The following is a 13,313-nucleotide window of genomic DNA, read 5'->3' as shown; positions in this document are numbered from 1 at the left end:
AGGACGTTATTTTTTTAGATAAATATTTGCACTTTTAAATATTTAGAATATTTGCATTCTCCTAAGAGTGATACCCTGATGAGAGAGAGAACATGTCTGCATGCGTGCGTGTGCTGCCAGGAATGAGGTTACTCAGCTTAGGGATTGAGTTGTGGTACAGTCCAAGCTCTGCGTCTGTGCTGACAGATGTAGGGCAGAGCGGTTATATAAGGACTGATGTATGACAAAGCAGCAAGCATGCACTCTAGCAGAACACACACACACAAATACACACTAGTCAAGAGGCCAGTGGAACCACACGCAGAGATAAAACACCACGGAGCAATCAGAGGCTCCATAACATGGAAGCATGCACTGATGCTCACACCAGAAAACTTGCATGAATGCACGTGGACATACATGCTCATCTGCTGCTCGTAAGGGCTCACGTGCACTAACATACAATCAATCACACACACCAGGTGATAGCATGTCACCCAGAATGATTTGTTTAGTATCTCTGACATTATTTGAGAGCTTTTTGTCCACTGAAGTAGAAGGAGGCCAGGCCCAAAAAATTACAGTACACAGCTCTTTACTGTCTGCAGAAATCCAGCTCCCGTGATGATGACGTCTTCTGCAAAAAGAACGGCTTCACTGACCTTTTCTTAACATTTGGAGATTGTTTGCATGATCAGCTTCAATTTAACACAGGTCAGGAACATGTTTACCTCTCTGAACATTAAGCTTTGGCTTCAGTGACAACCCTGGGAAATCTGGGGTTTCAGGGCTGATTGTTGGGTTTTAAACTTTAGGGCAAAAAATCGATGAAGCCCATTTAATGGTATTAACCTCTGACCATCAACTGGCAGCCTGTGGGCCATATCAGGCCCCCCAAAGCTTCCTGTCCAGCCCCTCGAAAGATCATTAAATCAAGGAAAGATGATGTTGTGGTTTCAAGAGTATCATTTGGCTTTAAATGTCTGCAGCTGTTAAATCCATCCCACAGACAATTAGAATGACTTCACATTTGATTTGTTTTTACTGAAATTTACTGTCATAATTACTAGATATTTAAAAAAGGGTTAAGGTTGGTACAAGTGCTGCAAAAATGACCAGATAAAGTGGTGTAAAGGGGTTAGAGAGTGGCAAAAATGGGTTGTGGAGTGGCACAAAGGGACAGCATTAGAGCCATAGTATTCTAGTTTCCCTCTAATTACTCAGTGGTGCAGAAAATTCAGGCAGTTGTTCACATGGGCTAAAACGTTTCAGAATTAGTTCCTAGGAAGAAAACACCTGAGTGTCCCCACTTATTCCAGCTTAGATTTGTTTTAAAGAGACCCAGAGTTCAGTTTAAGTCTGACCACGTCTTGAAAAGGCCAACCCTGAGAGGACGCTCATTCACGTGCCGAAGTGTTCGAGTGCAACCTTACTGCCCAGCTCTGGCTGTCTGTGTGCGGATTGGGAGCAAACGGAGCTTTGCCTGTGAGCGAGGCGTCCTCTGGTTTAACGATCAGACTAACGGGGTCAGACAGGAGGGAACAGGATGCAGAGGAACATCGTCTGGCTGCCTGCTCTGTCTGTGACCAGATTCTGCTAATGAGCGGGAGCGTCGGCCAGACAAAATACTGTCTACTGAGGTAGTTATGGACCTGTGGGAATAAAAGGCTGAGCTTTACGGTCACGGATGTGGAGGATCTGTAGCAGCTGAAATGTAGTTCCCACACAGTCATGATATGTTTGATTAGCTTTGGCCACAGAGGGTTAATTAATGGGCGGGAAAGAAGGCAAACGGCGAGGGACATTTCTAGATTCATTTTCAGGACAAACCGCTGACAAATCATCAGTTTTTACTTAACTCAGATTTATTTAATTCGATGAGGGTGGGGCAATTAATTAAACACTTTTGTGAGAGATGGAGAAATACACTTCATGGACAAAAGTATTTGGCCACCTGCCCATTCCACCAACAGGGACTGTAATGATGTATTCAAATACACGTACCTTATTATGGATTTGGCCCCCTTTTGCAGCTCCAACAGCCTCCACTCCTCTTGGAAGGCTTTCTACTAGAGTTTGAAGTGTCTCATGGGAATTTGTGCCCATTCATTCTGCAGAGAATTTACGAGGTCAGGCACTGATGTTGGACAAGAAGGCCTCTGTTACCCTCATTGGGGTTGAGGTCAGGCTTCTGTTAGTGCTTCCAGACAGACTGGTTCTGGTTCTGGAGTCTCAGAACCTTGGTGCTTTCTGGCAAACCAGCCCACGTCCACGCCAGTTAAACTGGAACCAAGGTGGGAGGACGTTCCTCTATGCTACCTAGGCAGAAGTAAACACAACACTGGCAAAGTGGCTGAGCCTGGCAGTTCATCATACACCTTGCTCTTCCTTGTATTTCTCTCTGTCAATGCCCAGATTGCAACCAAACATTTAGTCTCCTCAGCAGACCACTTTTTCTCCATTTTCCACTCATCTTCATAACCTAGAATATGTTACACTCACTGATGATGTCACAGTTCATGAGAAAGAGACAATTTTTTTTTTGGTTTCAGCTGAGAACCAACATCTCAGGTTCCGAACCAATGCTTATGTTTGGTTTAAACCAGTGATACTCAACAAGTGGCTCTGTTGTGATCATTTTTGGCCTTTTTTATGTCTTAATTCGAAATATTTCCAGAAAAACTTTATAGAGGGAAACTATGACCTCAAAAATTATCCATTGCAAGTCACATTAATCAGTTTAAATCCTTATTTGCAATTTTTTAACCAATTTTTTGCCACTTTTAATCCATTTTTACTGCTTTAAGCCCACTTTTGTCATTTCTTTGTGCTAATTTTTGCCCATCTTTACTACTTCTGTCCCATTTTTGCCGGCAATTTTTTATTTGTTTTATCCTACTTTTGGCTTTTTGCTATTTTTTTCCCTTTTTTGCAACTTTTTGCCCATTTAAGCCATGTTTGGCCATTAAATGCAACTGTTTTTAGCATTCTTGCCACTCTTTGGTGCTTTTTGACCATTTATCTCACATTTTTGCCCATTTAAGTCCCCTTTACACTCATTTTTTGCCATGTTTTTTGCTGTTTTTTGGCTATTTTTTGCTACCTCTAACTTATTTTTTGGCAACTCCTCACTCACTTTTGCCACTTTCTGCCCTATTTTGCTACTTTTTCTCCCTGTTATTCCACTTTTCACCCACTTTTTGTCATTTTATGCCTACTTTTCCCCTTTTTACCACTTTTTTGCCACTGTTTGACCATTCTTTGTCACTTTTAACTTATTTTTATTGCCACTTTTACCAGTTTTTGCCACTTTCCACCACTTAGATTGTGGCTCTTGCAAAATTAGACATCAAACCATGTCATTATAGTCCTTCCTATGGCTATGCAACTAATTGCAACTTGGATTGAACTGCAATATGGCCTGCTACAGTTTACAAATCCCAGACGTTGCAATATTTCTTTAACTTCAAATGTGTCAAAATACTAGTTTAATACATTGATTTTTTGCTGCAGCAGCAGAGATTTTACACACATTATGCAAAAATTTAAGTGTTGTTTTTTGAAAGATGTTTCACAAAAATCTTCCTTTTCTTGTTTTATGTTTGTTTTCTTAATCAATACAGGTCGCATAAAAATGATAACCCCCTAAAATAAAGCAACTGATAACAAATTTGTAATATGAGCAAAAATATATGCAATTATATATTTTTTCCTCCATCGTTCTGCCCCAGTTAATTCTATCTAATATTGATAAAGCTTAACGTTCTTTCACAAGCTGATACCAATTATCACCTCCCAGCTCCCACAGCCAATCATAGCTCTGTCACTCAACACAGCAGCGAATTTATACGACATACTTCTCACTAATCCTTGCTTGCAGTTGCTGATGGACCACGCTGCTAGTGGCAAAGCTTTAACTCCTCCACCCCAGCCTCCTCCTTTACAGCTTTAAGCTTGTTGCACCCTCACAGTCAGATTCATGCTACTGTGGATTACTTACCTCTGAAATTATTTTATTTTTTTCAGTATATGTTGTCATAAAGGTATCGATCCATATGTTGGTTTCTAGCTATGCACTCTCTGGAAGGGAGCATCTTTTGAGCAGAGCTTCTCTCCCAAGAAAAACTAAATCAGTTTTGTAATTAAAATGGTTTAATGTATGAAGAGTGTTCTTGACTGATTGTAGGGTATGATATAGAATAGTTTATTGCTTGAATTTTTTGAAAAATACATACAATGAGGAACCTAATTATAACTGCATATTAAATCTCGATATTGGAGGAAAAAAATTGCAATTGGATTTTTTTGCAAATCGTTCAGCTCTAGTCCTTCCTTTCATGTTGGACGGTGATATGCAGCTTGCATGCAGCCACTTCTCCATAGAAACCTGTAACTGCCTTTAAAAGATGGAAAAATGCCCCTCTGTGTTTGTGCGGGGGCCGTTTAGATTGTTCTGTTGGAAGAGTAGGCCCTCTGTATGTCATGAGGACCTCTGAGCACACAATCACGGAAGCAGAAACCACTACAAAACAAAAGGCTTTGATGCTTCTGCCTCTAAACGTCTGAAAAACCCGCCCACTGTTGTTCTTTTCCTTTGTTTGTGAAGGTCATCCTACTCTTGGTGGGAGTTTAATCCATATTCAGTATGATGATTAAGACGGCTGAAGTGTAGTCACTCTTACGTTTCATTCAAATATTTTTAATCTGACAGATATGTTGGTGAATATTTGATGCTGCTTTTTTTTTAGTTTTGGTGCAAGCATCACATTCCAACTGTTCTGCGTGACTGTGAAATGAAATAATAAATAAAAACATGAAATAAAAACATAGTTTGTCAAAGTTAATACAGAATTTTTCCGTGAATAAAAACTTCTTTCAAATGACAGGCACCTCAAGTCATCAGAAACTACATGGTATATGCTTCTAAAGCTATTATTTCCTGTAGCTGAATATAGATGCTTCAAATGTCTGTCCAGCAGGGAGGAAAATTAGACCTCTCTGCAGGGTTTAAATGTGTCAAAAGCCCAAAACGCACATTCAGCAGCGACGCCACAAAAAACAAGGTTATTTGTTGTTTAAGAGGCGTTTATACCTGGACGTCAAGCCAGGGGCGAATGATTGAGCACCCAAAAATAAGCTTAACAGTGGAGAAAATGGAAGAAATGTAAAACCAAAAAGTCTTCCAGTGAACATTTTATGATTTAAAGGTGATGCATTATTGCCCTTTTCCACCAAATCCCTGTGGTCTAAACAAAACAGGGCATTTATCAGAATACATTTTGGATCAAGCACCGGAGGATGGTTCATCAGTCAAATCTACATTTCCACAAATGTGATTCAGTCAGGAACACTCTCATCATATATTTTACCATTTTTACTTGGTGGAGAAGGCTCTGCTCCAAAGATGCTCCCAGTCAGCAGCATGCTTTCACTTTCAGGGAGCGCATGGCTGGAAACCCCCATATGGATAGATACATTTTTGACATTGAATAAGGAATATAATAAAATTAGTTCTACAGCAATTCATCCGTAGTAGCATGAATCTAAATGAGGGTGCAACAAGCCTTATGCTATCAAGGAGGAGGCTGGGGTGGAGGAGGTTAAGCTTTGCCTGCAGCATCGTGATGCATCAGTGTTAATGCTAATAAAAATACTAATAAAGAGCTGTGATTGGCTGTGGGAGCTTGGCGGCGATAGTTGGGATCAGCCAGGCATACGACTACCATGTCGAGGCTTCATTTAAATCTGTTTATTACCCAGGCCAAGTAGAAAACAACAACTTTACTTTGCTAAGCAAATCTCAAATAAAAATGTCCTTCTCCTTCTTTCTCTCTTCCTTCTTCAGGTTTCTCCTTCAGTGTTTGGAAGATCTCGACGCCAACCTTCGGAAGCTCAACTCCCGCCTTTTTGTCATCAGGGGCCAACCAGCCAACGTGTTCCCAAGGCTATTCAAGGTTAGCATCAACAGAAAAACTGCAGCTGTTTATTTGAAAAACAAAGATTTTCCAGCTTGTTGCTCTGCTACAGTTGAGTCTGTACGATTTTAGACTTCAAGGTGGTTTTAAAGCATGTATGTATGTAATGAATTTGCCATAATTCTCTGTATCAGGAGTGGAAGATCTCTCGTCTGACCTTTGAGTATGATTCTGAGCCTTTTGGGAAGGAGAGAGACGCTGCCATTAAGAAGCTGGCCATGGAGGCAGGAGTGGAGGTCATCGTCAAGATATCACACACCCTCTACGACCTGGACAAGTGAGCAGAACAAACACAAGCACACATTTATACACAAACACTCCCTGTAGTTGTGCTATTTTAATGTGCAAACTGGCATGTAGCAAAATCAGAGCCCATCTTATATGAAGGGAGAAATACTACATAAATTAATACATGAATTATGGGTCAAAACCTCTAAATTTACAGATAGGACCTTCGCTGTTCACCTTGGAGATTATCACCACTCTTTAATGTCTCCTTACATTGTTTTGATGATGATTTCCAAATCTTCACACCTCTGAAATAGAAGAAAATGGAGGTACCCTACAGCTTCTATTTGAAAGTCTTTAAAATGTAAAAACATGGATCACCTTGAGTTTTCTAAATCCCAACAACAGCAGGACAGAGGTCATTGTGTTTGGTCAGCCTGGGATGTTAGAAACGACCATTGTCAGCCCTCTTGTTTATAATTTGTGTTATTCAGTAAGAGGACTTTATTTTGATATTGGTTCTAAATTTGATCAGCAGATCTCTTCTGTTGAAAAGTCAAGCTTTTTTCACCTAAAACTAAAATCAGAAGTATGGAAGCTAATTTCTGCCACTTTAAAAGTTAAGCATTCTAAAGACAGAAGAAGCCAGAGATGTGAGATAAAAAGTCATAATTATGAGATAAAAAGACAAAAGTATGACACTAAACATTGAAATGATAAGATAAAAAACAATAATTATAAGAAAAAGAAAAAGTATAAGATAAAAAAGTAAAGTCGTACTTCATTCGAAAATTGTGATTATGAGATAAAAAGATGTAATTTTGAGAAATAAAATCATAACTATAAGATAAATGTCAATTGTGAGATAAAAAATCATAGTTTTGAGATAAAAAATCAAAATTATGAGATAAAATCCATTATTGTAAGATAAAAAGTCATCGTCATGAGAATAAAAGTCGTAATTTTGAGATAAAAAGTCATAATGAGATAAATGGTCATAATCATTAGACAACAAGTAGAAAATATGAGATTAAAGTCAAAATTATGGGATAAAAAGTAGAAATTCTGAGTTGAACAGTCATAATATGTGTATTTTTTATATTTTGTCTTGTCAGCTGTGGTCTTATCAGGTGTCTGCCCTTGTTTTTGGGACTTTTATGTACGTTTTGTGTCAGTTTTATGTGGGACAACAGATAGAAATTAGCAGCCCACTAGTGCAACCATGTTTTTATTTAATAATAATAATAATAATAAGTTTATTTTTATAGCACCTTTAAAGAACAGCGAGGTCACAAAGTGCTTTACAAAAAGGTAAAAAATATACTTTGTATGAATTTACTTTGTATGAATGATCAATGTCATTGCACATTGTCCCTTGATAAATAAAATAAAATAAATAATAATTCTGAGATTAAAAAAAATCAACTCATGAGAACTTTTTATCTTTTAATTCTGACTTTTTAGCTCATAATTAAGACTTAGGATTTTTTTGTTTGTTTGTTTGTTTGTTTGTTTTTGAAGTGCCTAACTTTCAGGCTTTTCTTCTTTAAGTGGCAGAAATAGGCGTCCATTCAGAAGTAAATCATATCTCCTCAAAGGCTGAGAGAAGGATCTCCTGATACAGAGAGTTTGGATTAGACAAATATTCTAAGTTCGACGTTTGCTTTTGTTTCAGTAAGAGACAGAAGTCCTTTTTGCCTGTCTTGTGTATAAACATTAACCTCGTCTCCGTCCCCTCTCCAGGATCATCGAGCTGAATGGCGGGCAGCCTCCTCTCACCTACAAACGTTTCCAGACTCTGATCAGTCGACTGGATCCTCCTGAGATGCCCGTGGAGACTCTGTCCGACTCTCTGATGGGCCGCTGTGTCACCCCAATCTCTGAGGACCACGGAGACAAGTACGGTGTCCCGTCCCTGGAGGAGCTGGGTGAGAAAACAAATCAGTTTAAAGTTCTCTTATTGTCTTAAAGTCTCTTCCATTATTAGACAGTTTGCTTCTTCTTTAAACCCTCAGTATTGGATTAATCAGGTCACACATACAGCTCAGTAGAGTCTCTGTCCAGATGTCAAGTTTCCATTCACAAACACGACCAGTCGATTCGCCATCTGCCACCTACACCTGTGCATCTATTTCAAAGGAATGAATCAGATTTTGGAGGTGTTAAATTTCTAAAACTGTCAGTGCAGGTGTGTGTTTATGCCACACAAGCTGTTGTTTATCCCTTAAATAAGCCAGGTAACATCTTAAACCTATTACACTCAGCCTTCAAGATGTCAGGTTTGCATTCACAGAAAGCTGTCCTCCATTCACTCTTGCTGCTCTGCTGACTTCTGCTGCTCACACCTGCACAGAGCGTCCTCAGTGAACTGTGGGTCAGCTGCTGCAGAGCTGCAGGCGGTGTCAGTCAACATTGCAGGCAATAATTCATGCCTAGAAGTATAAACGATCAGGTTAAAAAGGGGATTAGTGCATGTAAAAACATTCGACTTCCTCCTCACTCACGCTCCAGCGTGAGCTCCGTCAGACGTCATGAATGAAGCTCTCACCATTAAGGTGGAGGGTTTTAAAGGCTGCATTATTAAGATTTAAAGAACAGCTGCAGTTATGTTTCTAGAGGTTTTTTTTTTCAATTACCCTGAGGCAGATTTAAGCAGATCATTTCCATTTTTATGCAGCATTTATCCTCAGGCTACCTGGGAGTCTGAAGTTACATAAAGCTTGAATTCATGTCATTACATAACAGACACATCTATCATTCATTGCATTTTTAAATGCATTCATTAAAAGTACCTGTAAAGTCACTTTATCTGTTAACCAGGTGTAAAAACAGCAATGCTCACCTGTGCTGCTGTTTTCTATGAAAGTTTAAAGTGAGTTTAAGGTTCTAGTTTTTAAAAGAAGAATCTGTGGGCCAGTGTTACTCAACCCTAGTGAACCAAAGAGCCAAATTGTTGAAAAATACCTTTGCAAGAGCCACAATCTAAGGGGTGAAAAATGGCAAAAAAGACTTGAAGTAGCAATAAACATAATTTAAAGGTGGCAAAAATGGTCAAAGAGCAGCAAAAATGAGAGAAAATGAGGGGAAAAGTGGAATAAGGGTCAGAAATTAGCAAAAATGGGTGAGAAGTGACAAAACAATTGAGTTACAGGTGGCAAAAAATGGTCCAAAAGTTGCAAAAAAACTGAGAGAAAAGCGACTAAAATGGGCAAAAATCAGTCAGTAGTGACAAAAAGGGCAAAAAAATAGGAAACAAGTGGTATTTAATGTCAAAAGGTAGCTTGAATTGGCAATAAATGGCAAAAAAAGGTGAAAAGGGAACAAATGAGATTAAAGTGACAAAAAGAAGTGGCAAAAAGTGGGCGAAAAAACACAAAACAAGTGGTATTTAATGGCAAAACATAGCTTAAATTGTTAAAAAGTGGCAAAAAAATTGTGAAAAGGAGCAAAAATGGGTCAAAAGGTAGGAAAAAAGTAGTATTTAATTGTAAAGGTAGCTTTGTTGGGTGAAAAGTGGCAAAATGGTGAAGGGGCAAAAATGGGATAAATGAGACATTAAGTTTGACAATTAAAGCCTTCTGTATACGTCTTGGAAACAAACTGATTAATGTGTTTAATTTCTGAGGTCAAAGTTTCCCTTTTGTAAGATTTTCTGGGGGAATAATATTTCAAATTAAGACATGAAAGAGCCACACATAATCACAAAAGAGCTTCATGTAGCTCGAGAGCCACACGTTGAGTATCACTGCTGTAGGCGGTGTTTTACCTCATTACAGAGCCTTGGCTCTCCAGCACAGAAGGAAAAAAGGTTGTCCTCTTTCATGCTGTTTATCTAATAAAGGAGAAGTGCCACTGCTAGAATGAGACCCTTCATGTTTACACAGCAGGCACACAGATGAACGTGATTATGCAACAGTTATGCTACCGTGTGTATTATTTGTCAAATTTGCATGTGAATAAACTGTAAATAAGAATCCAAAATTAGAAAGTTCACCATGTTTTCCTGGATTATTGAAACGGCCGTACAAGCAAAGAAAAAATTCAGATGTAGACGGACGTGTTTGATGAAATGATCAGCATGTCGGAGCACATGCTGTTCACCTAGATTAAACTACATGCTGTTGAAGGTTTTATGTAAAGAATATGAAGTTTCTGTCTGCATAAAGGTGACTGAGGTCTCTGTTTTTTCAGGCTTTGATACCGAGGGTCTGCCGTCAGCTGTGTGGCCGGGAGGAGAGACCGAGGCTCTGACGAGGATAGAGCGCCATCTGGAGAGAAAAGTCAGTACTGCTGCACACCAAAAGACCAACACTGGCTTTGTTTCTACAGCAAATTTGATCAATTTTTACCACTCAGTTTCATTTTTTTGTTTATTTTGAACATGCAAAAGTGCAAAAAAGTAATGTAAAACATAAAAAAGCAAGAGCCTGGCTGGAGACGTCCATAGATGCATGCACACTTGCATATTATGTCTGCGTACGATCCCACTGAACACGTCTAAGTGGCGATCTGATGGAGTGCCATGCTCCGCCCTCCTCTGTTGCCTTTTATTGAATGAGTCATTACAGTAAAAACTGGACTCAATTATGTGTATCAAGCTATAAGTAAACTACAGTTGTCAATTTGTGGGTTAATTTTTCACACTGAGGAGAAAAGCTCGACGTATTCTGTCAGATGCGAGCTACATGCAAAGCATTCTGGGAGCCTATAGAGCAGCACGAGGCCGGAATGCGACTTCATTTTTAAACTTCTTTTCACTCTCAAAACATGAAATTCCTCCACAAAAATGAAACATTGGTTCACTGTACACCTTATGGAGTCTAGTTTTAAAGAAAGCATGTCTTAAAAGAAGATGGTAGGTAGGCGAAGCACAACGCTCCGTCTGAATTGTCACTTGGACATGTGCAGTGAGGCCGTAGATTACAGATGTCCAAGTGTGCTTGAGTCTATGGATGTCTGCAGCCACTTAAAAAAAGTGATGCCCATAAATAATTAAACATGTAATAATAAAAGGAAAACATCAAATTTAAGGGAGGGAAAAGAAGAAAAAACTTCTAACCCTTTATGACTTACAGTAGAACAAGTCTGCCAGAGCATATCTTTACATTTTTACATGCTGTAGTGCCATTTTTTGAAGTATTTGAATTGGCTATACATCAGTACAACCCTTAGAACCCAAATTTTAATGATATGTATGTGATAAGTCCATAGTAACAAATTAAATTGCTCAAAAGTGCCAAAAAAACACAAGAAAAATGAAATATGTTTTTGGTTTTTTTTTTACACATTTTCAAAAATACAGAGATGTCATAGCTGTATCCCTCAAAATTGTGATTGTGAAACAGTTGCACAAGATCATTTTAAACCATAAAATATATATATTTTGAATATGTTCATAACCTAGTTTTTGGAATACACCTATCTTTGTGAACTGTGGCAAAAATGAAAAAAAATTTGTGCTCAATTTGTAAAAATCTGCATATTTGATATCTGCAACAGTCTGATCTTGTGCATCCCTCTAACCAATAGAATATGAAGTCATTGATATGAAAGTGGGAATGCATGATGCTGGATTTTTAAAGAGCTTTGCACAAGACTTACGCTCCTAGATAGAAATATTCTTTAAAACTGTCTCTTTAAATTGCTGTATTTCTCTCTGTGTTTTGCAGGCATGGGTGGCTAATTTCGAGCGTCCCAGGATGAATGCCAACTCGCTGCTGGCCAGCCCAACAGGCCTCAGCCCCTACTTACGCTTCGGCTGCCTCTCCTGTCGACTTTTCTACTTCAAGCTCACTGACCTCTACCGCAAGGTTGGTGTAACTCTGTATCTTATAGCATCCAAGGCTCTGCAACTTAACAGATGAATGGGTGGCATTGCAGCAATAAAAACAGGCCAAAAATATATTGTTTTTCTTTGCACAGGGATATTTTTAAATAGGATACTCCCAAAGTTTTTCAAAGATGCAAAAACAACGTTTAGCTACCTTACAGTAGAAAAGAAAAACCTCCTTTCCCAGGCAAGAACCTCGAGTTCAGGAGAGCCATCTGCTGAAGCTTTGTTTGGGTTTTAAAAAGATTAAGAGAGATGCAGAATGAGAAGACCAGTGCCATACAGAGAGAGAAAGTAGTATTAGTATTTTCTCCTCTCACTGTGGGTTTTTTTCCCATCTAGGTGAAAAAGAACAGCTCCCCTCCGCTCTCTCTCTACGGCCAGTTACTGTGGCGGGAGTTTTTTTACACTGCGGCAACCAACAACCCGCGCTTCGACAAGATGGAAGGCAACCCCATCTGCGTCCGCATCCCCTGGGACAAAAACCCCGAAGCGCTCGCCAAGTGGGCCGAGGCTAAGACGGGCTTTCCCTGGATAGACGCCATCATGACTCAGCTGAGGCAGGAGGGCTGGATCCACCACCTGGCCAGGCATGCTGTGGCCTGCTTCCTCACCAGGGGGGACCTGTGGATCAGCTGGGAGGAAGGGATGAAGGTGATTATTTTTTATATTCATTTATTTATTTTAAATTTATTTAACAAGGTAAATCAAGGTAAGAATCTCATTTATAAGAGCAGAAATTATAAACAATCACAGATCATTTAAATCCCGGTCACAGAGCAGAAAGTCATCACTCAGAACATCTACAACCTGATGCATCTTTCTCCAGCCCTTTCAATCTACCTATAGAATATTTTAAAAGTTATTTATATCTTTTACAGCCTAAATATGGGCTGTAAATACCAATATCAAGGCGATAATATCAGGCACTTTTTACATAAATCCCTCTAGTATGAGGGAAGCAGATTGAGCAGAGCCTTATAAATAAGTTTATCCTGAGGATTTAGCCTATGAGGGGTCAGCGGGAGGCTTCCCATCTCAATTAAACAAAGTAGAGATGCACAATATTATTGGCACTATATTGCAGAATATCCGTATCAGCAGATATGGACATTTTTGCAGGCATTTAAAGCCAATATATTGGCGGTAAATATCCACCTAAGGCTGGTCACACACTACAGCATGTAAGGTAATTTGAGGACAGATTTGCCTCCCTCAGCGATCTTTGGGGCGCTTCGTGAGTGGAGAGTCGTCTATTATATGAATTTATTTCATAAAGCGTTTGGGAAGGGCACTACTAC

General features: G+C 39.2%; 1 protein-coding gene across 1 annotated transcript in view; it reads left to right on the top strand.

The window, feature by feature from the left end:
* Positions 1–13,313, top strand: part of LOC121517405 (cryptochrome-1-like) — a 58,164-nt gene that overhangs the window by 19,820 nt on the left and 25,031 nt on the right. The window contains exons 3-8 of the mRNA XM_041799130.1: positions 5,825–5,933; positions 6,089–6,231; positions 7,926–8,110; positions 10,374–10,462; positions 11,852–11,992; positions 12,355–12,666. Coding sequence (XP_041655064.1) covers positions 5,825–5,933; positions 6,089–6,231; positions 7,926–8,110; positions 10,374–10,462; positions 11,852–11,992; positions 12,355–12,666 — 979 coding nt within the window. The remainder of the gene's footprint in view (positions 1–5,824; positions 5,934–6,088; positions 6,232–7,925; positions 8,111–10,373; positions 10,463–11,851; positions 11,993–12,354; positions 12,667–13,313) is intronic.

Source organism: Cheilinus undulatus, linkage group 11 (assembly GCF_018320785.1).
Source record: "Cheilinus undulatus linkage group 11, ASM1832078v1, whole genome shotgun sequence".
NCBI lineage: Eukaryota > Metazoa > Chordata > Actinopteri > Labriformes > Labridae > Cheilinus > Cheilinus undulatus.
The sequence above is the reverse complement of the archived record's forward strand: the minus strand, read 5'-3'. Positions and strand labels throughout refer to the sequence as shown.